A 27,921-nucleotide genomic window follows, 5' to 3' on the forward strand; every position below is an offset into this window, starting at 1 on the left:
TGATTACTTTAATGTGTAACAACTTTTATTTACATAAAAACAATGATTTTCCGAGATAGTTCTTTCAAATTTTTCAAACCTAATTTTTAAAAAAAAACCAGCATGATTTCTCTTTCTCCTTTTTCTTTCTTTTTGCTTTAATACATGTATTTCATGTTTAAATTTAAAATACATTAATATTAATTGTTTTAAATAAAACATGAAAAAAGACCGAACAAAGTTACTTAATGCCAGTACATCATACAATGAATTTTTTGTGAAACCTTATGGATTTTGTTGTGATATCAAAAATTATGATCCAAAATTAAGTGCATCGAGAAAAAGATCTATGCCACTTTTTCCTTCAAGCGGAGGATCTGATGGAGGACCTGATATTAAAATTCGTATCCAAGAGCATGACGATAGTCTAAATTTCAGTCAACGAAGTACTCAAAGAAATATTCGAGACCGAATTAGTCTTCGAGGTAAATATCGAGGTGACAGGCAACTTGTTGACAGACGTCTACGTCGAGGAATTGAATTTCAACCTTTGGCTGACTTAATCACATCTAGACGACTTAGAGGTCCTCTTCAATGGTACTTAGAAGATGAAATAGCAGCAGCTCGAGAAATTATGATGACTAAAAAGCAAGAAATATATAATGCAGAAATGAAAAAGAATATTAAAATCGCTAAGCAAAAAGGTATGATTTCATTTTATCATGTAAATAAATCGATATAAAACATGTTCATTATTAAATATTTTTACAAAATTATTTTATATGTAATAGTAATAAATTAATATGTAAATTATTAATATGTAATAGTAATAAATTAAAATAATATATTTAATTTTAATTTTATTCAATTTTTTTCATAAAATGTAATATATAATATACAATGAATTTGAAAAAATGTAATAATACAATGAATTTCAATCATTTTTCCTTAGATATATAAGATATTTAAAAGAATTATTAAATTTTTTATTATCACATTAAGATATATTTATTTAAAAAGTAATATACGAAATATGTGAAAATTATTGATATATAACTATATTTTATTATTTACTATTATTATTGTTATATTATAAAAAATTACAGATTATATACATAGATATATATATATATATTATACAATATTATTACAATATATAAATCATCTGTATTGTAATCATTAGAAAAGGATTTATTCTTGCATATATTTTCGGTTAGAAATTCGATTTGATAGGAATTAGTTACACGAGATCTTATTATATGTACGAATTTAAATCATTAAAAAATTCAAAAAATCATTATATAGAATGAATTAGAATATAGAAACTATTATTATATAGAAAAAATTAAAATATTAACTTCTATTAAGTAGAAAAAAGAAGACGACGGAGAAAGAAAAAAATATCAAGCAAGAAAAAAGATAAAGAAGATATAAATGAAGATGAAACGAAAAATACAGTGTAAATTTGAATAAATAAATAAAAAATATAATAAAACATATTTTTTTATTATATTATTATTATATTTATTATTAAATTTATTATTATTACTATTATTATTATTTAAATTTCAATTTCAATTAGGATTTTTTTTCAAAATATTAGATATTTAAATTTAATATTTTTTTTAACTTCTTTTTCTAACATTATAATTTTATTTAAAATAATAAACATTTTTAAATTCGTATTAGAAAATATATTTTATTATAATAAAAATGCTTACATAATCTCATATTTGTTAAAGAATGAAATACTGTATATATGTTATGTAAAGTACATGAGGTTGATTTATGTTTCAATATTTTAATAACGTTTATAATTTGAAATAAAGATATGTTTACATTTATATAAATATATAAAATAAAAAATAAATGAAATTAGCATTTATGCATTTTGATAAAAAATAACACAGAAAAATAACATAAATAATAAAATAAATTTTTACTGACTTTTTTTTTTAGTACGTAACTTGTTTTTATTACATTGATTTATTAAAATTATTTTTAAAGTAATATATACATATATGCTATTTTATTAGAATATTTTTTTAGAATTTAAGAAACAGAAAATATGATTAAATTCCTAGAAACGTTGTTATTAATTTTGAAATTAATTATAAAAAATTCTGATTATTTTTATAAAACAATTGATCATTTTTTAAAAGTAAAAATTTCATAATATTACATATATTTTCTTACTTTCATTTCATATTTGAAATATTATATTAAAAACAATTTCTGATTAAGAAATAATCTGTTTCTTAAATGCTAATATATTAAAGTATAATATACTTATATAAGTTTAGATTTTTTAATGTAGTATAAAAGTAATAATTATAGAGCATATATTTACGTACATTATCGTAATAAACATTTATGGAAAAGACATTGTATCATCAATTAATAAAATACTACACACATATATATATATATATATATATATATATATTAACTATAAAATGTATTAACAATCACTCTTAAAGGCATTTTAATGTTATTATTAAGCATCATACAAGTATGAAAAACTGTATTTGATAAAAATTATCAACTTAAAAACTGTATTTGATAAAAATTATCAACTTATATATGAAAAATTGATAAATGATAAATTTTATCTTTCTGTTTATTTGTATGAAAACTTAAAAAACATATACTTGTTGCAATAGAAACTAAATTAATTATAATAATCAGATTTAGTTTTTATTAACATCAGTATTGAAATATTATTATTGTGTTCATAATTATTTTAAATATAATTACTTAAAAAAGAAAAATGTTGTAGCAATAAAAATTAATATTTCCAAATCAAAAATTTAATTTTAAATTATTATAAAAAAAAATATGTCGAAAATTTATTAAATCTCACTTTTTATCATAAATTTGATATAATTTTATAAAACATCTATTCTTCAATTATAAAATTTATTCTTAATTTTATAATTAGTACCTTAACAGTAATAATATATTTATATTATTATTTATAGGCTTTTTTGATAATTTTTGTTTTATAATTTTTCAGTATATTAATATTAATAAAAACAACACATTAATTAACGCGAAAATTATATGTACTTCAATTATAAAATATTTGAAAACAAAATTAATTTATTAAAATACAAAAAATTCCGTAACTTTTATTTTTATCATCAAAAAATTATTATAAATCATTCAAAAAGATAAATGATTACATAAACAAATTTTTATTAATAATTAAAAATTCAGTGAGTTTATAATTCAAAATGAGATATATAAACATATAAATTTAATAATTTTCAAATGTTATATCAAATTAATCAAAGAAAATTTATATTTTAATAAAAAAAAATCGTATAACAATTATATTATAATATTACAACAATATTCTGTTATATTTTATAAGAGTACATACGAAAATTATTTAATACATTACATAATCAAACAATGTAAAGTATTATTCTTAATAATGAGATAAAAAATAATATATGAATAAAAATATTTTATACTTTACATTTAAAGCTGTTATGTACGGTTGGGAATGTTGTTCATTAACTTTTTTTTTGACAAAATATAATAATATTTCTTCTTTACAATAATCTTATATTTTCAAGCAAGATATTATTCATGTAATAAAATAGTTCTAAATTAAATACAAATTTTTTTAAAAAAGTAAATAACATTCATTTTGAAGATATAATTTTAATATCACTTAAAATAAGTATTCAAATAGTTAAAGTTAGTTTAGAATTAATAATTATTCTGATGTTGTAGAAATACTTTCAAATTGTGAAGAATTTGTTATATCACTATTTTCATTAACATTTTCAGAAACTGTCACAGTAATTAATGGAACTCTATCTTGCTTGTCAATAATCTTAAATTCGTTGTTTTTTAGTTCAGTAGATTGTAAATTTGAAAATATTTTTTCATTCGTATCTTTTACCTCAAAATTGTTTTCAGAATTTATTATATTAATATTTATTTCATTATTGTTTTTACTTTCAATATTATATTTTTTTTCATCAATATTTGAAATATTAGTCTCTGCTTTTAAAAAACTTATGGAAGAATTATTTGTTATATTTTTTTCTTGTGTTTCTGCAGATTGTAATGTCTTTCCATTATTAGAACTTTCACAACATTGAATATTTATATTTGATTCATGTATTCCTGATTCATGTATTTCACAATTACTCAGTTGCATTTCTGAACTAATCATTTTATCTTTAAAATCTGTTATATTAACATTTATTTCATTAATATTTTTACTGTTTTCAGCATTACTTTTTTCTTCTTTATCAATATATAAAGATTCTTCTTTTCTAAAACTTATAGAAGATTTATTTGTTCCATTTTTTTCTAATGTTTCTGTACATTGTACTTTGACAAATTCTTCTGCAGATTGTAATGTGTTTTCATTATTAGAATTTCCACAACATTGAATATTTATATTTGATTCATGTATTCCTATTTCACAATTACTCAGTTGCATTTCTGAACTAATCATTTTATCTTTAAAATCTGTTATATTAATATTTATTTCGTTAATGTTTTGTAATGTTTTACTGTTTTCAGCATTACTTTTTTCTTCTTCATCAATGCATAAAGATTCTTCTTTTCTAAAACTTATAGAAGATTTATTTGTTCCATTTTTTTCTAATGTTTCTATATGTTGTATTTTGACAAATTTTTCTGATTCTAATGTATTTTCATTACTAGGATTTTCACAATGATTTTGAATATTTGATTCATATATTTTTATTTCATTATTGCATATTTGTGTTTCTGGGATTATATTATTTTGTTCTGTTTCAAGATTTTCTACATTTTTAATATTTGGCGAATCTAGAATTGTTTCAATGTTATCTTTTGTATTTGATAAAATTTCCGTATTCATAATTTTTATTTCGTCATGCATTTTATTGCTTTCTGTACTATTTTGAATAGCTTGCATTTCATTTTCTTTCTTATATATTTGTATTTCAATTTGTGGTTTTAAATGTTCTAAATCATTTTTTATTTTATCACTATTATCTTCATGGCAAGATTCAATAATGTTATGATTATTAAATATATCTTCATCTTCTTCTGGTTCATCCACTTTCATATTTTGAACTATTTCATCTACACTAAGTTCTATATTACTCAAACATAAATTATTTTTTTCAATTTCTTGATTTTGACTTTCAATATTTTCTTGAAATTTGTTTATATTTATATTTTCTTTACTTATTTCATTTATTTCTTCTGTTTTCATAATTTTTTTATTTTCATTATTATTTTTCATCTTATTAACATTTTTATCTTTGTATGATTCTTCTTTATCTTCTGGACTATTCTTAGATATATTTTTAGAAAATGGTACTAAAATATCAACAATATTTTTTTCATTATAAATTAATTTAATACAAACAGGATCACTGTTATTATCAAGAATTTCAAATTGAAACATTGTTTCCCCACCTGCAGCAAGATCTTCAAATGTTTTATAAGCATCCAAAGGCCAAAAATTTATGATATCTGGTTTTTGTAAAGTACAACGTTTTGCTAAAGGAGGAATATTTATGATATCTACTGGTAACATTCGTGTTTCATTTGTAATTGCTGTATTACCATAATCTATGTATAAAACTTCAGTACCATTTTCAGAATGTGAAAGAATTTTTGCTCTATACCATTGACTATCTTCTGAATAATTTGCAGCACAAATAGTACCAATTTCAAATATATTTAATGGAAGAAAAGTAGATGCTGTTTTTAATCTATCTATCATCATATTTAAATCTGTAGTATTACTTTCAGTTTGAATCCAAAATTCATCTGGTGTATTGATACGACTAATAAATACATTAGGTGAATTTTCTTCGCCTAAAGGAGGTAATCGTTCTTCTATGATTGATGGATAATGTTGGCAGAAATTTGCAAGTATATCTGTTACATTCTTATCATCTAATGTTAATTTCACCAATGATGTTTCATCTTCTTTGATTACATCTAATAAAAATATAGTTGCTCCATCAGCTGCCAATGCTATAAATTCTTCACAAGCCTTTTCAGACCATTCTGTAATTTCTTCTGGCATAACTAAACGACATTTTCTTGATAGAGGAGGTATTTCCGCAAGATCTGCCGGTATAGCACGTATTTCAGTTGAGGTAGCTGAGTTTCCATAATCAATATATATAACTCGTGTAGCATTATCATTGTGTGATATAACGCGTGCTCTATACCAACATTCATCTTCAGGATATTTAGCAACACACAATAAATTTTCTTTAATTTCATCGACTTTAGCAAACATATGTGCTACAATAAATCTATCAGTCATAATTTCTAAATCACCAACAGATTTTTCTTCCTGAACCCAAAACTCATTTGGAGAATTAATATGACTTACAAAAGCAGAATGGGGATCCAATTCGAGATCAATTATTTCATCTATCAATTCTTCTTCAGTATGAACTTTTATAGCATGGTGATTTTCAACTAATGATTCACTAACACTTTTGTCATTTATTAATAAATCTATTCGTTTTGGAATACTATTTGCTACTACTATAGCTTGTAAAGACTCAACAGAAATTAAATTCTCAAATTTTTCACAAGTTGTAATATTCCAATCTTCTGACTCTATAGGAATGATATCTAATCTACATTTAATTGCATATTCTTCTATTTCTTTCCACGAATCTGGTATTTGCCGAATATTTCCTGATTTATTATCAATAACATCTGTATTTCCATAATCAATAAATCGAACAGTTGTAATATCTTCATCAGCATCGAGAACCTGTGCTCTATACCATAAATTATCTATAGTGTACACAGCAACACATAAACTTCCTTCTTCTAATATTCCATCTATTTCTGAAAATGTAGGAGCTTGAATTTGAAGTTGCTTTTGTTTATTAGAAAGATTTGTCGCATCATCTACAAGTTGAAGCCAAAACTGACTAGGTGAATCAACATGAGATACATATACATTATATTTACAACCCATTGTTATATTATGAATTTGAGGTTTTTTCATTTCAGATATTTCCTGTTGTGATTCTGAATTAAGAGAACGAAATTTATCACTAATTTTTTCTCCATTATATAGCAATTCCACTGTCCATTTTTTATTTAAATTGTGAAAAACGGCAGTAAGTTCTTTGTTTGATAAATAATTTTGTAATATATTTAATTGTTCAGCTATTGTACCATTAAGCACTACTGGTAATGATACATTAATAGCTAATTGATGTGGTGTATAAAAATGTGAATCTAAAACCATTAATACACAAGGAGTAACTTCTTCATTATTGCCATAATCAATGAAATTTACATAAACTCCATTTTCTGTACATTTTATAATTTTAGCTCGGTACCAGTGACCATCTATACTTTTAACAGCACATAAAAGATCAACTTTTGGTTCCAATAATTTTCCAGAAGTAGAATAATACTGATCAAGTGCTTCAACTAAATTTTTATCTAAATTATATTCTGCATTACGTTGTAACCAAATGCTAGCAGAATGATCTGCATATGATACAGATACTTTATGAGTAGAACTTAAAATAGGCATTGGACATATTGGTGATATTTTTTCATCTATATCTCCAGAAATATTTATCTTATTACCATTCAAATCAAATAATTTTACAATAAGTCTGAAAAAATCAATTTTATAGATATATAAAAAAGCGAAAAAAATTATAAAGTAATTGATAAAATTTGAAATAATATTTAATTAAATGAATATATCCTTAATTAAAATTTTGTGAATGAAATTTTGTAACTTCCTATTTTTCATTAATTTATGAAAACAATATAATATAATTTAATAATATATAAATACATATCAACAAAAATTTATTTTACTTATTTTTTTGAATAATATTATATTATGGATTTTTCTCTATATTCAAAATAAAAACTTTGATTTTAAAAAATAAATAATAAAAAAATATTCTAATAATGATTTATAATGAAAATTGAATTTACCTGTTATCATCAATTTCATCCACATATATAATTACTTCTTTTCCTTCAATAAGCTCTTTCAATATAATATCTCTTTCAGGAATAGATATAGTATTTACAAGGGAACATTCCACTGCTTGATTCTGCATTACTGAAAGCTCTCCTGGTAAAGCTAACACCTAAATTAATAAATTATATTAATTATTAAAAACATATCATTAACGAAAATAAAATAAAAGCAAATAAAGATATCTTTACTATAGTGAAAAAACAATGTATTATATTAAATATTTTAAATATTTAACTAAGCGTTTTTTGTTTAAAATCAAGCAATATAATAACAATTTATAAATTTATAAATAATATAATAAATTTAATATAAATAAAAAAATTTTAATTCTACTTATATAAATCTTTAATTTGCAAAAATGAATTGCATCATTGTATCAACAATCTTCAATGCAGCAAGTATGGTATTAAATAACTTCTACTCTTAGCACTAATGTTATATTATTTATACAAATTAAATCTAATATTTAAATTAATCTCTTTTTATTATCCTTTTTTTTTTTTTTAAACTCACACTATCTGAGAAAATTTCATCATATGCTCCAGTATCAATGAATTTTACATTAAAGCCTGTGGATTGTGAATGGTTACTGATTACCGCTCGTCTCCAAACTCCATTTGAATAAACCAAACAACCTGTGCCTAGGCATATCTCATGGGTTGATAATCGTTGCATCACCTGCCATTATCATACTTATCCTTACCAATATTGTTCAAGTCATTAAATTTATTATATATTATTTCATTTATAAGAAATTTTAATTTTGAAAATTTTTTTTAATGATATTACTCTTATAGTATAATATAAAGTATAATAATTATACTTTAATGATCTTTAATTAAAATTTTCAGCCAAACAATTATATATATAATATTATATGTAGAATTTCAAAATACATATAGAAATTCAAAATTATTCATTCAAATCATTTCATTTTGATTAGTGTCAAAACATCACAAATTATTTAACATGTATATCCAATATATATATATATATATTTTATATTTAATGAGAAACTAGCATGCAATGTTAGATATAATATAAAATGATAATTTATTTAATTTTATTAATATAATAAATTATTCATTATATATAATAATGTATTATACAAATAAATAAAGAACTAAAAATAATAATAAAAATTATTATTATCTTATGAAAATATACAGTTTATTTAAAATAAATATATTTAATTTTAAAGATATTTAAATATTTATTTTTGTATAAAAAATTAAATAATTTTACATATATTCAAAGTAGAAGACTATATATTTATAATATTTAGAATAAAATTTCGTAAATAAATTTAAAAATAAATAAATAGATTTTGTTTTAATATACTATTAATAATTTTAATATATTTTAATTTAAATATTATAACAATAAACACACAATATAATATATATAATACAATATAATTGTAAAAAATAATCCTGTAAAAAATATAACTACAACTTACCTCTTTTATTCAATAATATACATTATATTTAAATATTATGAGTCAAAATACAAAATGGCAGGGACATTATTTTTTATGATGAATATATAAATATATTAAATAGGTTCTTAATACAATTTGGTAGAAGAAAACAGAATACAGTACAGAGAAGATATACTTTACTAATTAAGTTATTAATACCATACATCGTGCAATGAAATGCAAAAAATATATGATTAGGATAACAAAGATTAGTATTGGATTATTATTTCAACTGCATACGATTTTTAACAAATTCTGTTAGTAAGAGAATTAGTTTGTTATTGTAATTTTTTATTATTTCATAATTTCAGAAATATATAATAAAAAAAACAATTATCATAATAGAAATAAAATAATATATTTAAAAATATATTTAATTAATTCATGTTATAAAATAATTATAATATTTATATAAAAAATGTATCAATATTAAAATATTTTAAAATTTATATAATATTTATTTTTGATAATATGATCATGTTATAATATATAATTTTTTATATTTATAAATTTTTTAAATTTCTAATCAAGAAATTTATTTCTATTTAATATAAAATATACTTTATTTTATAAAATATTGTTTATGAAATGAATATTTAAGGATTTTAACATTACATAAATTCAATTTTTTAAGCAAATTTTATGTTTAAATAACTTTCATGCATTAAATATTAAATATTTTTATATTATATTATATTGCAAATATAATTATGAATAATATAATTACATCTCTATTAAATAATTACTATTAAATATAGTAATATAGTGTGTGTAAAACATACCTTAGGATTTTTGTCAGCCATATAAGTGTTAATTATTTTTTCACATTCAGTAGCTGAAGGAATTTGAATATAGAATTTTGATGCATTTTCAACACTTGAAACATTTACTCTAAGTGTCTGACCATTTAAAAGATTTATATCCACTCTTTCTATATCACATGAAATTGTTGATTTTAAAGAATTTTTATCTAAAAGAAAAATTACGATATATACATAAATATATAATAAATAAAAAATATGAATAAATAAATATTTTTTAATAATATAGATATATAATAAAAATTATATATAATAAAATTATCTTACCTTCAGCAGTAATATGTGATTTAGTTTTTGAATTAAAAGATGCAAGATTTTGTTCAACTAACATATTACCTACATCAGTTTCTTCATTAATTAATGATATTGAATATTTATTATTTTTTATATCGTGGAAAATACACTTATATTTATCAGCATTAAAACAATTATCAATTGCTTTTGTATTAATTTTAGACCAACTAATACCATCTAATGGAGCAATATTTAATAAAGAACACTGAACAGCTTGTTTAGGAAGATACATTAAGTTTTTTTCTACTGGATAAATTTTTCGAGGATTAACTACAGCATTGTTTCCAAAATCTATATATTGAATCAGATGACCATTTAATTTGTTTAATTCAATGACTTCTGCACGGTAAAGAGCTCCATCATCAGAGAATCTTGCTATTATAGGAGATCCAACCTAAAAATAATTATAAAAATCTATTTACAACATATTTGATGCACACAAATTTATTTATTTAATTATTTATTTATTTATTTATCAAGTTATAACCTGTAATGTATGCGAAACTGGTTCTCTCCCAACATATATTTTCTGAATTTGATTCATCATAATTCTAAATTGATTTTCTTTATCAAGTATTTGACAATAAAAATTATTGGGATTCGTAAACCATGTAATAATTACATCTTTTTTAGTTTCAGGTGTATATAAAACTGTATTCCATACAGCATCCAAAGATACATAATCAGGTTCATTAAATTGTCTTATATTAGAAATAAATATTTTATTGGATATTTTGTCTTCTTTTGTTTTTGATGGCAAATCTATATTTTCGCAAAATTCTTGGTTTATAAAAGTATTTGTTGAACAATTATCAATATTTTCTTCCAATAAGATATTGTATATGCCATTTTCTTCATTTATAAATTCTGCTTTTAATGTTTTACCTATAACTGCGTCTTCAAAATTTTTTATTTTGTCTTTGTCAAGATTATCCTTTACACCAAATAATTTACAATGTACAGCTTGTATTGGAAGTTTTAAAAACTCTTTTTGAATAGATTTAATTTTATCAAATTTAACTGTTTCTGTATTACCATAATCTATGAATTGTACAATTGCATTGTTTTTTATAGTGGATTTGATCACGGCTCTATACCATTTCAGATCTTCTGAGTATTGAGCAATACAATATGTTCCATTTAATATATCGGATTCTTTCATTAACTCCCCTCCAATTTCATATATTGATGCAATATTATCCATTACAGAATCCAAGGCGACATAATCAGAATGTAATTGTACAAAAAAATCAGAAAGATTATTTATAAAAACTACTTCACAAATTCTTGTAGCTCCAATAATTATTCTGGGACATGGAATATAAAATTCATTTTTATTTCGCATAGGACTATATTTTCGTCCTTCTTCATCAGATGCAAAACTATCATTTAACTAAAATAAAAAATAATTTATTATTTAATTAGATATTAAAAATTAAAATTTCTCTAAGGTATGTCAATATTAATGCTTTTAAATCCAAATATGTGTATGAAACATGAATAAAACATATAAAATATATTAATATTTTACCTTGTTTTGTGTTAATCTATATCCTTGTCCTTTTCTTTCTTTAAATCGGTCTCTATTTCCATGATAAGAATCACCTATTAATAATTAACATATCTTTAAAATATATAAAAAATAAAGATATATAAATAATATATTTTTTATTAATTAAATTCAATTTTTATTCAATTTTAAATATTTTATTAAAAAACTTACTATTCGTTTTTCCACTTTTAAAACTTCCATCATTATTTCTATCATTAAATTTATTATTTTGCAGTTTTCCAGAAATATTTTCACGTCTAGAATAACTACCACGAGTATTACTACTTCTTCCACGTCTACTACTACCTCTGGATGATGTATCAGAATCTTTATCACTCCAACTTTTATCAGAAGAATTTTTAGGTGTATATCCTGAAGTTTTATTTCTACCACCTCTAGTATTCTTTCCATTTTTAAATGAATCATTATGTTCATGTCTATTGTTCCATTTATCTTTTGTATTCCTGTTATTAGAAAAGTCATCTCTATTGAATCTTTCATTTCGTACATCATTACGATGAAAACTACTTTTTTCATTTTTATTTTCTTGTATTTTTTCTTCATTTGATTCATCTTTCCAAGTTTTAAACTTATTCTTTTCTTGATGCCATGAATCTGATTGATTCCTTTTATGCCATTTATTTGTATCCTCACTATAACATAAATTAAAAAAAAAAATTAATAATAAAAATTAAAGTAAATAAATTAATATTTTTCATACAAATTTAAAAAAAATATCAATTACTATTAATTTTTTTATATAAAATGAAATCAATATAACATATACAATATAAATACAATAATTAATATAATTATTTAATATTGTTAACAAAACTTTTTAATAAATAAATATTTCAAATATTTCTTGTATTTTAAAAATTTTATATAATAATAAAAAATAACAAAATGCTTAATAAAATAAATTGATTTTTAAAATTTAATACATTAAATATAAAAACTTTATAAATAATATTTTTTGGAAAATAAATAATTAGATTTAAAAAAATAATTTATTAAACTTATTAAAAGTTACCAAACTATATTCATTTATTTTAAAATAACTATTTTAATATTAAAAATTTGAATAGATTTTCATTATTGAACCAAAAATTTCATTTGTAATTTTTATACAAGATCTGTGATACAGCAAATTATTAAGTTATTTGAAATACTTTATAAAATCAAATAATTTTTATATATATTGGAATATATATTATATTCTAATTGAATTATTATAATTAAATCAAAATAATTAGATACCTTTGATCAATTTTTGAGATCATTTTAGTAGAATGTTGACTTTCTGCATCTTGATAATTTAGTGGTTCATTTATTATTTTTTCTTGATTTTTAATTATATCTAGCATTTGAGATTTAATATTATCATTTTGCTCCACTCCATACAAATCTACTATAATGCCATCTAAATTCACATCTATAACTCTTAAACGTAAACGTTTTTCTAAAATTAATAACTCAAACTGATTATGAATTTCCTGGGTACATGGTAAAAGTTCCCAGCCATTTAAAGTACATTTTATAGCTTGAGCTGGCAATTTTTTTATTAAATCATCGCGAATTAAACGGAGAGATGTTAAACTTACAATTTCTTCATTACCATAATCAATATATAAAACTTTTATATTATCTCCATTTATACCTAAAATTTGTGCTCTATACCTAATAATAATAAAAGTAATAACGTAAAATAATTTAAATTAATATATATTAATTTAATTATATATACAATTAACTAACCATTGATTATCATATAAAGCAGCACAAGGAAGACCAATTTTTAATTGTGTTAGGCTCAAAGTAGGTGCAGTCTTACAAAAATCTGCTAAATTATTCATTGTTAATTCTAAAGATGTAATATAATCCTCTACTTGTACAAAAAATTTTCTAAAAGATTCCACAAATGAAACAAGTACAATTTCTACAACACCTTTTGATAATTTTTTTGGTTTCTGATATGCAAAAGATGAACTGATGGATGTCACTATAACTGGTGTTGGAAATGCTTGTCTTAAAATATCTTTTATATTTTTTCCATCATCATATAAGTCACCATATTGTACTAAAGGTGGTCCTTCTGGTGGTCGAACATGCAATACAAGTAGTTTTCCTGATACTATTTGTTTAAAATATTCTTTCATTTTATCAGTAACATTTAATTCATGTACACCACTTAATGTAAATCGAATTGAAAGTACTCTTGGATTAATAAAATGAGGTGGTAACTGGAAAATATCTGTGTATGGTAACACTTCTGTATGACCAAAATCAACATAATAAAGTTTACACTTATTTTCCATAACAGACATTACAACAGCTCTACATAAAACTTTATCTTGTGTATAACGACCTAAACATACTGATCCAGGCAAAGGAGGTTCTTGTAATGGTTCTATAGGATGACTATTAATTTCTCTCATTAGCATACTTAATATTTGAGAAGTACTTTGAAGTTGTACAGAAAACTTATGTGGACCATCTTCTACAAATGAAACATATACATCATGTTTTGATGGAACATCCAAAACACGAGATTTAAATACAAGAGCTTCTTGAATGGAAGTTTGCATCATATGTTTTTGTTGAACTGCACAACACAAAGGAACATTTCTTTGAAATCCATGTATTTCATTTCCATCATGTAATGGATCCATATTTTGCATTGATGGCATTGTAGTACAATTATTACTAATAAGACGTTTATTTGGTGGTTGATAAATTGGTACTTGAGATTGTTGTATACATTTTGGCCTATAGAAATATAAAAATTAATAAAAATAATTCTAATATTTATATATTATTTTGAATTTAATTAAAAAAATTTATTAGATAAAATTTTTGTTTATTTATTTAATATATTATTATAAAAATTTTTAATAATATTTTTAATAAAATAATTTAATAATTTATGAAATTTATTAATCCATTTGCATTTATGTATCTAATGAACTTATAAAATTATGAAAAATAAGATTATAAATAATATAAAATAAAAGAAAATAAAGATTGTAAATTATAAATATAAAAAAAATATATTATTGGAATTAAACAAATTTTATAATTTGAATAAAATATCTATGAATATAAAATAAATACCTAAACATTTCTTGCAATGTTGCTCTCATTGCCATATGTTTATTGATTAATAATTCACTGAAATCTTCATTATTATACCAAAGTTTAATAAAACGATGATTATTGACCACAGTATGAATCAAGATTTTATATTCATTATACCATAGAGTCTTTTTAATTGACTCGATTATATTATTTTCCCAAATACCATTTATAGGTAATACATGCATTAATGTAAAATCAAATGCCACAGGTGGAAAAGATTGCAGAGATTCAGAACCAGGTATACTTTCAAGTAAATGTATTTCTTGAGGTGGTAACACTTCAATATTACCATAGTCTATGAATTGCAGAACTACCATGCTATCAGCACGTATATTAATAACTTTTGCTCGATAATATCCTTCATTTTGGAATCTAGCACAACATAGAGCATTGATGCGTAAATTGGCTGATTGAGATCCAACACAACCTTGACTTCTAGCAAATTGTTCAACCAAGGGTAAGATCATACGCTCTACACATGTTGCAGAATTTTTATCAACTTGACCCCAGATTTTAAGAAATGAATTCTCTGCTTCAACATGGGTCACAAAAATAACCAACTCAGTACTTTGTTGTATGCTCATCGCGTTATATAATATATATCTTTTTTATAGAATATTAAATTTTATTTGACTACATAGATGAATTTGTAATCTGAAATACCAAGTTTTTTTTCAATATCACGAAAGTATTTTTATTCAATCCTAACCGTTAACTAAAACTGGGCCACCTTAGCTTCGACTTATCAAATAATGCGACCGGAAGATCATATGATTACGATTCTTTCTATTCTTATATATTTGTTCTAGTTACATTATTTTTTATCTATATTATTTTAATAAATATCAATATAAACAAATATCTTTTATTTTTACCGTATTGCATTAAAAGATATCACATAACTATCTTATATTTTATTAACAAAAATTATTTGATCACTTATTTATTTCAACATAATGTAATGTATATATAATAAAAATTTTCATAACATTTTTTTTTGGCTAATAAATATTACTGTTTGTTCTATTTAATATTAAATGTGCACACTACATGTATCACTTGAATTATATATCCAAAACTAAAATTCTTTATACGATACTGCGTATAAAAAAGATGTATGTATCTATGTCAACATTAGAACTAAAAGTAATACAAACCTTAAGAATGAAATATGTCTTCTAATCCGTTTCGTTAGAATTTAAATTAACAATTTTTTCATAAAATTTCTTTTTTATAAATAATATCAGAATCTGGCGGTTGACCGGCTTTTCATCACTCACATGAAAGTACCTTTGATCATAGCTTTAAATGGCGCGAAAATTTAATTTATATATCGAAAAAAAAAATTTTATTTAATATATTTAATGTTACTCAAAGAAAATATAAATGAATTTTAATTTAAAAAAAAAAACAGTTAAAAAATAGTTTTTTAAATAGATGAATAAAATATATATATATAAAATATATACATATATTTTTTATTAATTTATAATTATTAAATTTTATTATTCTATTTAAATTTTATTTATATAGATATACAATAATCATTTAATATAATTTTATTATAATTAATTCCTAAATATTATTTCATTTTTAAAATAAATGTTAAATTGTTTTAACATTGTATAATATAACGTATATTATTTTTTTCATAAACAATTTGTAAAATTAAAATGAACTATTATATAATACAATATATGTAATATATAACAATTTTTTATCTTATGAATTCTAATATTGTTATAACAATACGTTACATTAAACATATTACGTATACTTATATAGAGCGGGAATTCAGGAGTTGACAGCTAGATTTCATTGGTTGTTCCTTATGAATCTAATATGTGAATTTCGTTGTCACATTTACAAACAGCATCATATAAATTATATGTCTATGAATTAGCAAGCAGAATATCTTTCTTGTTCTATCGTCTTGACAACAATCAATTTTTGAACTATATTTATATAATAATTATAAATTTAAAATAACCTTAAAAAAATTCACTGATAATTTCACAAATAATTTAATTTTTTATGACTGATATTGCTATTGTTATTATTGTTAAAATATTTTGAAATGATTGAAAAACAAAAGCTTCTTTTAAATTTAATAGAAAATAAAAGAATGATATTTTTATTTAAGAAGTATTACTCAGATACTGCTGAAACTAATAATAATGAGAAAGTAACTCATTTTGGATTCAAAACCATTAAAGAAAGCGATAAAGTGAAAGAAGGTGTTTTACAATTTATTTAATTATTTAATTATATTTTTATGTTTTTCCTTTGTACGTACTGTAAATAATAAAATATTTTGTTTCTAAAAGGAATATAATTTTTGCTTTAAAATAACATATTTCTTTAATAAAAAAACATTACACTAAATATGAGTTTGAAATGTAATGTAAAGTGCATAAAGAATTAAAATATAATAAATTGTTTTCTTAATATTCTTTAATATAATTTTCATTTCAATTGAAATATTATTATTAATATTATTATTTTTTATTTTTTTTTAATTTTTAATGTAATAATTAATAATTTGATATTAATAATTAATAACTTTTTAGTAATAATCATGACAGAAAGTTCTTTGATTTTTATTATTTTTAATAAATTAATTTTTTTTTATTTAGTATATACAGTCTTTGAAAAAGTAGCAAATTCTTACGATCAAATGAATGATGCCATGAGTTTTGGAATTCATCGTATTTGGAAAGATATATTCATTCAAAGACTTGGACCAACTCATGGCAGTAAATTATTAGATTCAGCTGGTGGTACAGGAGATATTACATTTCGATATTTAAATTATTTAAAAAATACTCTTAATCATCAAAATTTAAAAAGTTCTGTAACGGTTTGTGATATAAATGAAAATATGTTAAAAGTTGGTAAAGATAGAATAAAAAAATTAGGATGGATTAATCAAAATAATGTTGATATTGATTGGCAACAAAGCGATGCAGAAAATCTTCCTTTTAAAAATGATTCATATACTGCTTATACAATAGCTTTTGGAATTAGAAATGTAACACATATTGACAAGGTAAATTAAATTAACATATATTAGATTTTAATAATAATAATATTTTAATAATATTAAATTAATTTTTAAATAAAGATAAATATACTTATATTTTATATTTATGGTCTTATTATAAGAAAATTAATAAAATAAAATTCTTACAAAAATTAACTTTTTTAAAAAAGAAAAATAATATTGCTTGTAGGTACTTTCTGAAGCATACAGAGTACTTATTCCAGGTGGTCGTTTCATGTGTTTAGAGTTTAGTCATGTAGATAATAATTTTTTAAAATGGTAATTATTTAATATAAAGTAAAAATTACATAAAAAACCATGTATATATGGATGATTAGAATACATATTTATGTTACAAAATAAAATTTGTAGGGTTTATGATCAATATTCATTTCAAATTATACCAGTCTTGGGCACACTCATAGCAGGAGAATGGCAACCCTATCAATATCTTGTTGAGAGTATTAGAAAATTCCCGAAACAAGAAGACTTTAAAGTAAATAATAAAATATAAATATAGAAATATTTATGTGTATATTATTAAAAAAATATTTAATATTTAAATATTAAATCATTTTAGGAAATGATAGAAGAAGCAGGATTCAGAAATGTAACATATGAAAATTTGACATGTGGAATAGTAGCTATTCATTCAGGTTTTAAATTATAATTTATATTATATTTTGTTTAAATATAATTAAATACATTATAAATTACTTATATTTTTTAGTATATCAAAATATTTAATAAAAATTAATGAAATAATCTACTGAATATTATAGTTTATCTATTTGTAATTTTTAAGTAAAAAATTGGATAATCTTTTGTCTATTATTTTTTTTTGTTCTTGAGTTAAATCCATAATTTCAATTACTATTGGCTTTTTATTTATATTTAACTCTAATTTCAAAAGTGCATCCAATGTTTTTATTTTTTGTTCTGCATTACGAAAACTCTGAAACATTTATATTTTTTTTTATTACTTATTTTTGAATTATTTATTTTGATATGAAATTAAATTATTAACTCTTTGCTCTCCAACGATGACTCTCGATCACTACTTGAGTTAATGCCGTAACTCTCGGTAACTAGCGGTGACTCTCTGACATTATTGAGATTGTTGCAGCAACTTGAATGACGATAATATTTATTTATGTTTGATTTTTTTAGAATATCGTTTCATAAATAGATTCCTAAGCTCTTTACATATAATCTTATGAGGTGTAATCTTATCTTATGATAATCTAATACGCGGGTCTGAGTCTGGAGTTGCTGGTTCGACCGAGCGAAATAGGTCTGGAGTGCAAAGAGTTAAAAATTATAAATATTTAAAAATTTTTAGAAAATTATAAAATTTTGTATAAAAATACGGATTTAAAATACCATTCTAAGTTCATGTTCAATTTCTGGATTTTTTTTCAATTTTTTCTTCAATGAAAATTCTTTTACACTAAAACCTAATAAATTTTCTAAAAGCTGAAATCATAGAATGAAATTTATTTATTATGAATTCATTCATAAATTAAAAATTTATTTTAAATAAATTATAATGTGAACCTTATTTGAGAAAGAAACTTCTATTGTTCCAGTTCCATCTGCTATTGTAGCTTCCAAAATCCATAATGAGTCTTTTTTTGATAATTTTCCAAGAACTTCAACATGACCTCGAATGATTTTAAAGATATTATTTGTTATTATTTCATTATTTATATCATGAATGAATTCACAAATTTTCTCTTCTTTTGGAACAGTTACCACTTTTATAAATTCTGTAATATGTCTATCCATTTTACTTTTTTTCAATGTTATTGTTTCAGAAGAAGATGTTGACACCTGAGAAATTGTATAATTAAATATATTTTAGATAAAATTTTTAAAAAGATACTAATTTTTATTTTTTAGCAAAATAAATAAATAAATTTAAATTAATTCAATAACTTACACTTATCTCTTTATTAATTAACAAACATTGTTGTTTTTCTTGAACTTTTAAATCAGAAACATTTTTTTTAGTAATTAAGGATGTAGGATATAAATGTGAAGAATCATTTTTTATGGTACTTCTGAAAATATCATGCTTTACATCTTTATTTTTTTCTTCTTCATTTATTATAATAAGATCATCATCTTCTTCATTTGGCAAAGCTTTAAAGGGTGTTATGATATTTTGTTCTACTTGTGTTTCTATAAATTGTTTTTCATCAATCTGCAATAAAATATTTTTAAAAATTAATTAAATCTCAAAATATAATCTATATATTAATTAAAACTTAATTAAATCTCTTCATAAAATAAAATATGAAAATAACCATTTCTAAAAAACAATCATCATCATCTATGATTTTTTCATCTTCATGATTTTGAACATTTTTAATTTCTGTATTAATATTTTCAATTTTTGTTTTAATTGGACTTTTATCATATATCTTAGTTTCATTTTTACTATGTGATTCTATTACTATTTCTTCATTTTTATTATGTGAATTTGTATTTTTTGAGATATTTTCAAAATTTATTTGAAAATCTTCTTCAAAAAAATTATCATCTATTTGTGATTCTTCTTTTTGAATATTATTTGACTTTATTTCATTGTCATTATAAGGATCAGGATTTTCTGGTAGATTTCTGCAAATGATAAATATATATATTAAATTATTATTATTATAATTTTGTTTCAAGTAATTTGACAATTTACTTTTGTTTTGGTTTTCTTATTACTTCTTCTAAAATTCAATTCATAGCAATTTAAATTAAACTCACAGAGCTCTAGCTAAAATATTTTCCAAAGCATTAGGTATCAATAAATTATCAACTTCACCACCAATTCCTTTAAGTTTTCCTTCTTCTAATAACAATACACCTCTACGACATATTATAGGACCTATTATCATAAGTTTATATCCTGGTAATAACATATCCTTGATAGAAAGAATATATCAATATCAGTATTTAATTTTAGTATAGTTAATTATATATAATTATATATTTATAAATTATTTTTTTAAAATATTTCATAATTTATATAATTTTCATTAACATACATTTAATTGAGGTATTGGATTATATTCAATTCCAATTATATTTTGTAATCCATCTGTTAATTTTAATTGCATCATTCTTTTTTTATGAGTTTTTGTCATCTTTTTCATCATTTCTTCTTCAGCTGGATCTACTTCTGAGAAATTAACATTTCTAATTTCTTTTAATTGTTTATATTTTGCTTTTGTGATATTATACATTTGTTCTACCTGAATGATAATAATAACAATAAAAAAAATATTTAAATAATCATTTTGAATATAATATTTATACCTGAAGGATATAATTTCCAGATAATATAATAAATTTTTTTTCTGAAAGCTTAGGAGGTAAACTTCCATTGTCATTATTAATTTCACGTAAATCACTAAGTTGCCATTGTCCTCTTACAAATTGTAATATTTCTTCCATACTTGACTGAAAATAAAATTTGATTGTAATAAAATAAAAAAAATAATTTGAATTTTATATTTCTAAAATTAAAATTAATATTTACATTTTTATGTTGATTCATATAAAATTCTATACAATCTCTTAACCATTCATCATTCATTAAATAACATTCTAATTTTAATCTATTTTTTATTTGTCTGAATATGTTTTCATTCATTTCATGTACTTTTATATTATTTCTATGTGAAATTTACATTAAAATGATATTTTTTTTTTTCAATTTTGTAAAATATTTAATATATAAGTAAATATTTATGAAACATATTTTATATAATTTCTTTCTAATATTTATATTTTATTATTATTTAATATTTTTTTAAATTCTTTCTTCTTTCTTATTTTGTTCAATATATATAATTATGTATAATAATTATGGAAAAAATTTTTTAAGATAAGATGTTATTAATAAAAAAAAAAATACTTTTGTTTTTTTTTCAATGTTTTTTATGAAACTATATATAATTTAAAAAATTTTAAATATATGAATCCAGATTTAAATAAAGAAACATATAAATGTAAGGTTATATTTTTAAATGATAATAATTATAGCTGTCAAATAATCGTTTTAAATATTTACACATGCATTTAATGCATTCAACATAATTTTATGTAAGTAATATTTATGTTATATTTCCACATTAATATTTTATATATGCAAAGTATTAATAATTTTTATTTTAACGTATATACATGTATATATGTATATACAAAAACTTTTTAGTTTGAAAGATCATATAATGATTATACTTTTTAAGATTCATAAAACAATTTTAATTTATATATTTTAAATTGTGGGAGACAATAATAAGTTATTATAGAATAAAAAATAATATTGTAAATTAATATTTTAAAATACAAAATAATAATGTAGATAAATATAAATAATAATTTAAAATATAATAATAATATAGAATGCCATATTAACCGAGTATGTATTAAGTATATATTATAATTCATTTGATTATTTTTTAATCAATTATTATAAATTTAATATAATATATGTATGATAAAATTAAAAAAAAAATTATTTTTCAATAATATGCATATTATTAGAAATAAATATAACAATTGTATAATAAAAAACATATTTATTTTGTTAATAATAAATAAAAATTAAACTCTTTTAATTTAAATAATTTAAATAATTTTTTAAAGTTTAGCAATTTGATTAGAAAGAAATAGAATATATTTAATTTTTAAATAGAATATTGCATTTTATTTAATGAATAATTTCATGAAATTGATGTCGATAAATATTATGTTGTAATTATTTAGTAATAGATTTGTGATTGAACATGAAAAAAATAAAAATATAAAATAAAATATTAAAAAAAAAAGAATAAAAAATTTTATTAAGAAAAAGATAGAAATACAAAAATAAAATTATTAGCTGATTAAAAGAGAAAGAAAGGAAATAGAGGAAATAGGAGCAATGGAAATTATCAAATTAAAGGAAAAGTGAGGTTAGAAAAAAATTGAAAAAACAAATAGCAGAAAAAAATATTCTATTATTATATAAAAAAAATATAAAAAGTTTAAATTTTATTCTTATTTTCTGAAATTTAAAAAAAAATTGTTGCAAATTTTAAAAACAATTTATTTAAAAATAAACTGTTAATGTTTGAACATGTTAAAATATATTAGTCAATTAATTATTCAATTAATAGTGTAACAAGTCCTCTTTACGTTACGATGCAAGCCCGCTAAATATCGATTTGATATTATAACAGAGAAAAATAATTAAAAATTCATTTAATTCTTTATTTGTTAAAAAAGAATGAGTAAAATAGAGTTCAAATATCATAGTTTCAAAAAAAGAATATTTTGATATCATATTAATATTATATATCATATTTGCATTTTTATTAAAATCTTAATGAATATTTTATGTTAATATTAGAAAAAACTCATTTATTTATATATATAATTTTAAAGTTGTTGTTTTCAATTATCGAATTATTGATATGAAATTGATATATTTAAAATTTCCTCGCAAAATTTTTTTAATACTACAGCATTTGAAAATAGTTTTAAGTGAAATTTCATAATAATAAAATAATTATTGATTTATATAAGTTAATTCTCTTAAACAGAAATTTAATATATATTTAATATATATTGTATATCATTTATTTTAAACCAAATGTTTTTTTTTTAAGAATTTAAAATTGATATATATATAATAATATTTTCGAAAATGTGTACTTATATATTCATTGTATTCTCTACATGTGACACATATAAAAAATTACAAGAAAAAAAGTCTTACATATATTTTCATTTTTATCCGAAATTTTTATATCTAAGATGAATTATATATTTTACATTTATATACATGTTTTTTTATTTTTTGAGAAATTATCACATATTTTTAAATATGAATATTTATGATGTTTTTAAAAATATATTTAAGTAATTTATATAATTTTGTATAATTATTTTAATATTAATAATTTTTCTTTATATTCAATATTTAAATAATTAATGCATAAAAAATAATTTATTATCATTAAAAAATTAATAGAATCATTTTATCTATGAAGCTTGAAAAACACAATTTTTAACAATTATCAAATTTATTTTTAACAATATTATTAACAAGTCAATTGAAAATTATGTTTTTAAATTGTAATAATGCATAAATTCAAGATACTAATATAAAAAATACTGATAACAAATGCGAGCAAATGGCAGTGCGCTAGTTATGCCGAACATGCAAGCAAGGAAATATCGCTAATTTTTTATAATTAATTTTTGAATATGTTACATTTTGTGTGCTCAAAGATAATATATTATTGTTATTTTTTTAAAAATAAAAAGATTTAAGAAATTTTTAACTGTCAATGACTTAAATTACGACTTTTATAATGTAATTAACAATAATTATAAAAATTACATAAATATCAATTAAGTAAAATCAATATTGAAGTACAGGAATATGGAATGATACTTTTTTTTTCTGGAGAACATTTCTTAAGGAGATGATAAAAAGTGTAAAATTACAAATATACATATTTATAAAACAATTATTGAAAAATCATTATATGCAAAAGAATATTTCAAATAATTATTTACTGAAATAATAATAATCATTTAATTGTGAAAGACTTAATTGTACTTAATTGTTTTGTTTTTAATAAGTATCACAAAGTAATGTACAGATTGCATATCAGTACATTACAATACATATAAATGTTTTGTATCTTTGAACATGTACACAAATTTATTATACTATTTATATTAAATTTTTTACTTAATAGAATGCCACATTTATTTCAATAAATTAAATTTTTTGAAAATGATCTTCATCTGATGCATAGGAATTATTAGATGTTTGTAGTCATTATAATGTAGGATGAGTGGAAGGTGATTCACTTTCTTCATCTTCCTCTAATTCATCATCTGTATCTGAAGATAAATGTTCTCTCAGAACTAAGGAACGCATTTGTTCTAATACCTGATGTAAAGAGTCTCTTTGTTCCATTCTGTCATTTAGGGGTGTAGCATCACCACTTGCTGTTCCACCAGCTGGTGTTTGTGGTGTATTACTTGGAGGTACTGGAGTATTTGTACCATCTCCGGTGCCTTTAAATATAAAATAATAATATCCATTTATATAATTACTAATAAACATAGTACAGTTATTACAAATAGAATTAAAACTTCAACTGATTTTACTAATCATTATACCCATATCATCACTTGCTGGACTAGCTGGTCTTTCTGCTCCTCTTACTTCTCTAGTAATTTCTTCATCTTGATTATTTAATCTTAAACCTGCAACTCCTTTTTTCGGTACATTATATAAATCACGCTTAATCTTTCTTCGTCTAGAGGGATCATTTCTACGTAACTGAAGCATTGAACCAAAATCAGCAATATAAAGAAATCCTGCGATTAATAATTCACAATTCCGTTTGCCTTGTTTATATGCAGTTTCTAATTCATGACTTGTACGTTGATCATATTGCCACCAACCTGCAACAATGTAATTTAAAAAATTACACAAATTATGACATTCATAATGAGAATGAAAAAAATTTATTTAAATAAATCAATTATTAAGTTCAGCTAGGGTATTCATAAAGAAAAATAACATATTCTGGAATACAGAAATTTTATTATAAATATACATATTGAAACTAAATTGTATATTTATCTTTTTATAACAAAATAATGGAAATTCTTATACTTTTTATATCATACATGAAAATTATTAAATTTTATGTCATACATATTTCACATGAAAATTTATAATATTTTATATATCATACATAGTTTTATAAATAATTATATGACTATAAGTACAATCAAAAACACTTTATGCCAATATTTAAAATGGTATAAAAAATAAGATTACAAATTATTTTATTCCTGAAACACCTTTGCATGGTGCGTCCTTTTTATCGCGCTTAATATTACGTTTATAATATGGTTGATATTTTCTGTATTGACAATTATTTTTAAAATCAACTATGTAAAGCATGCCGCAAATTAAAATTTCACATTGGGTGCTACCTAGGTTGTAAATATCCTCCAAATCCCGGCTGGTCCTTGAATCATATTTCCACCAACCTATGAAGGGGTAGGATATAAACTTCTCTATACTTCATCACATGTTTTTAACAAATAATGAAGTTATTTACTTTTTATTTTTAATTTATTAGTAAAATTAATTTTATTCATAATGTTTTAATAATTTAATCATAATTCTATTTTATTATTTTAATAATAAGCTTTTTCAATTTTTATTTTTAAATATTTTTGTACCATTTATATAATATATGTTTATCTATAGTGATACTTATGTTTAATATATTATAAAAAGCATATTAATATATATATATATAAACATATTAATATATATATTAATTTATTTATATATATATAATTATATATATATAATTTATAATATATATTTTAAAATTAAAATAAATTTATATAATACTCTACCATTTCTGCCTTCATAAAACCATTGATATTCTTCTTCAAAATGTTCTGATTCTTTTTGTGTTTCATCTACTTCCACCAGTTGTGGTCTATTAAGAAAGTCAGGAGGAATTTCTTGACGGCACATAGGACATCTTTTACTTTGATTTGCAACACCTTTGACGCATAGATAACAATATATATGATTGCAAGGTAATCTTGCAGGATATATACATGGTTGAAGACAAACTGCACATTCTAATACTGTTGTTGAGCCTGTCAATATTTTTAATAAAATTTATTTGTGATTAATATTATAATATAAATTAATATAAATTAATATAATATATAAATTATAAATTAAATGAAATATTTTAAACAAATTATGATATAAAATTGATTAAATTAATAGATTATATATAATAAATAAATAATTTTTTCAGAATACATACCTTCTTTTTCATCAGTTTCTTTCTCTTTATCATTTAGCGTGTTACTTGTTTCTTCTTGCGAGTTAAGTTTCGCTTGAGCCATAATTTTAATCAAATTTTAATTTTTATTGAGCAGAATTAAAAATTTCGTAAATAGTAACATATATCATATCTACATATACAATTAACAAAATGTTGACTGTAAGCCATCTTCGTTGTTTATGACATATCAGGGGTTCTAAATTTTAAGAATAATTGAATTGTTATATGAGAACCCCTTAAATATATCGCTTACTTCATAATAAAGATGGTAATATTTAAATTAGAAGTCTTCACATTTAAATACATATCTAAATATATAATAAATATAATAAAATTTCAATCTATGTAATTCTAGCAGACGGATAGCCCTATATCAGATATCCTGTATATTTTTATTGTAAATAAAATGTATACTACATATATATATATTCATATTATTTTTATATTTTAATAAATTTTATATATTTTTTTGTATTTTTGTATATTATATAAATATTTTGTACATATTTTAGAAGACAATAAAGTTAATCAAATGTCCGTTGAATACATTAATTTTGTACAGCAAATATAGACAGGAATAAAAAAAAGAATAGAAAAAAGACAGAGATAAATTAAAAATATGAAAATCAGCATCTTCAGAGTATTGCAATAAATAATGATAGCAAAGGTAGGAGAAAATAGATAGGTAAAAATTAATCATTAATGTCAA

At 20.8% G+C, this 27,921-nt stretch overlaps 4 protein-coding genes across 6 annotated transcripts; 2 read left to right on the top strand and 2 right to left on the bottom strand.

Annotated features, from left to right (window-relative positions):
* Nucleotides 1-99: 99 nt before the first annotated feature.
* Nucleotides 100-1,427, top strand: LOC122715911 (the record flags this gene model as incomplete). Its single annotated transcript, XM_043938493.1, has 2 exons — nucleotides 100-683; nucleotides 1,351-1,427. Coding segments are annotated over exons 1-2 (561 nt in total), but the record flags the coding sequence as incomplete, so codon positions are not given.
* On the bottom strand, nucleotides 521-16,530 carry LOC122715907 (maternal protein tudor). Of its 2 annotated transcripts, none has more exons than XM_043938489.1 (13): nucleotides 16,433-16,530; nucleotides 15,252-15,929; nucleotides 13,896-14,906; nucleotides 13,398-13,817; nucleotides 12,309-12,790; nucleotides 12,117-12,190; nucleotides 11,073-11,978; nucleotides 10,559-10,979; nucleotides 10,253-10,440; nucleotides 8,504-8,668; nucleotides 7,942-8,099; nucleotides 3,464-7,607; nucleotides 521-620 (listed from the first exon to the last, which is right to left on the bottom strand). In XM_043938489.1, exons 2-12 carry the CDS (start codon nucleotides 15,857-15,859, stop codon nucleotides 3,707-3,709), a joined length of 8,334 nt encoding a protein of 2,777 aa, XP_043794424.1. In that variant the 5' UTR covers nucleotides 15,860-15,929; nucleotides 16,433-16,530; the 3' UTR covers nucleotides 521-620; nucleotides 3,464-3,706. The 2 variants fall into 2 exon arrangements, with proteins under 2 accessions (XP_043794424.1, XP_043794423.1); XM_043938488.1 differs by lacking the exon at nucleotides 16,433-16,530 and adding an exon at nucleotides 16,151-16,360.
* A 795-nt stretch (nucleotides 16,531-17,325) lies between these two features.
* Nucleotides 17,326-19,075, top strand: LOC122715912 (2-methoxy-6-polyprenyl-1,4-benzoquinol methylase, mitochondrial). The gene is made up of 5 exons (XM_043938494.1): nucleotides 17,326-17,512; nucleotides 17,912-18,324; nucleotides 18,509-18,597; nucleotides 18,691-18,814; nucleotides 18,899-19,075. Exons 1-5 carry the CDS (start codon nucleotides 17,353-17,355, stop codon nucleotides 18,986-18,988), a joined length of 876 nt encoding a protein of 291 aa, XP_043794429.1. The 5' UTR covers nucleotides 17,326-17,352; the 3' UTR covers nucleotides 18,989-19,075.
* A 21-nt stretch (nucleotides 19,076-19,096) lies between these two features.
* On the bottom strand, nucleotides 19,097-27,558 carry LOC122715909 (recQ-mediated genome instability protein 1). Of its 2 annotated transcripts, none has more exons than XM_043938492.1 (12): nucleotides 27,192-27,558; nucleotides 26,764-27,015; nucleotides 25,501-25,788; nucleotides 25,268-25,395; nucleotides 21,631-21,774; nucleotides 21,360-21,566; nucleotides 21,079-21,236; nucleotides 20,628-20,943; nucleotides 20,261-20,524; nucleotides 19,876-20,151; nucleotides 19,702-19,794; nucleotides 19,097-19,273 (listed from the first exon to the last, which is right to left on the bottom strand). In XM_043938492.1, the coding sequence occupies exons 1-12, from the start codon at nucleotides 27,271-27,273 to the stop codon at nucleotides 19,106-19,108; spliced, it is 2,376 nt and encodes a 791-aa protein (XP_043794427.1). In that variant the 5' UTR covers nucleotides 27,274-27,558; the 3' UTR covers nucleotides 19,097-19,105. The 2 variants fall into 2 exon arrangements, with proteins under 2 accessions (XP_043794427.1, XP_043794426.1); XM_043938491.1 differs by having other exon boundaries at nucleotides 25,489-25,788.
* Between the last annotated feature and the right edge of the window lie 363 nt (nucleotides 27,559-27,921).

The sequence above is a fragment of the Apis laboriosa genome, unplaced genomic scaffold (genome assembly GCF_014066325.1).
Source record: "Apis laboriosa isolate Shangri-la unplaced genomic scaffold, ASM1406632v1 scaffold40_cov151, whole genome shotgun sequence".
NCBI classification, from domain to species: Eukaryota; Metazoa; Arthropoda; class Insecta; order Hymenoptera; family Apidae; genus Apis; species Apis laboriosa.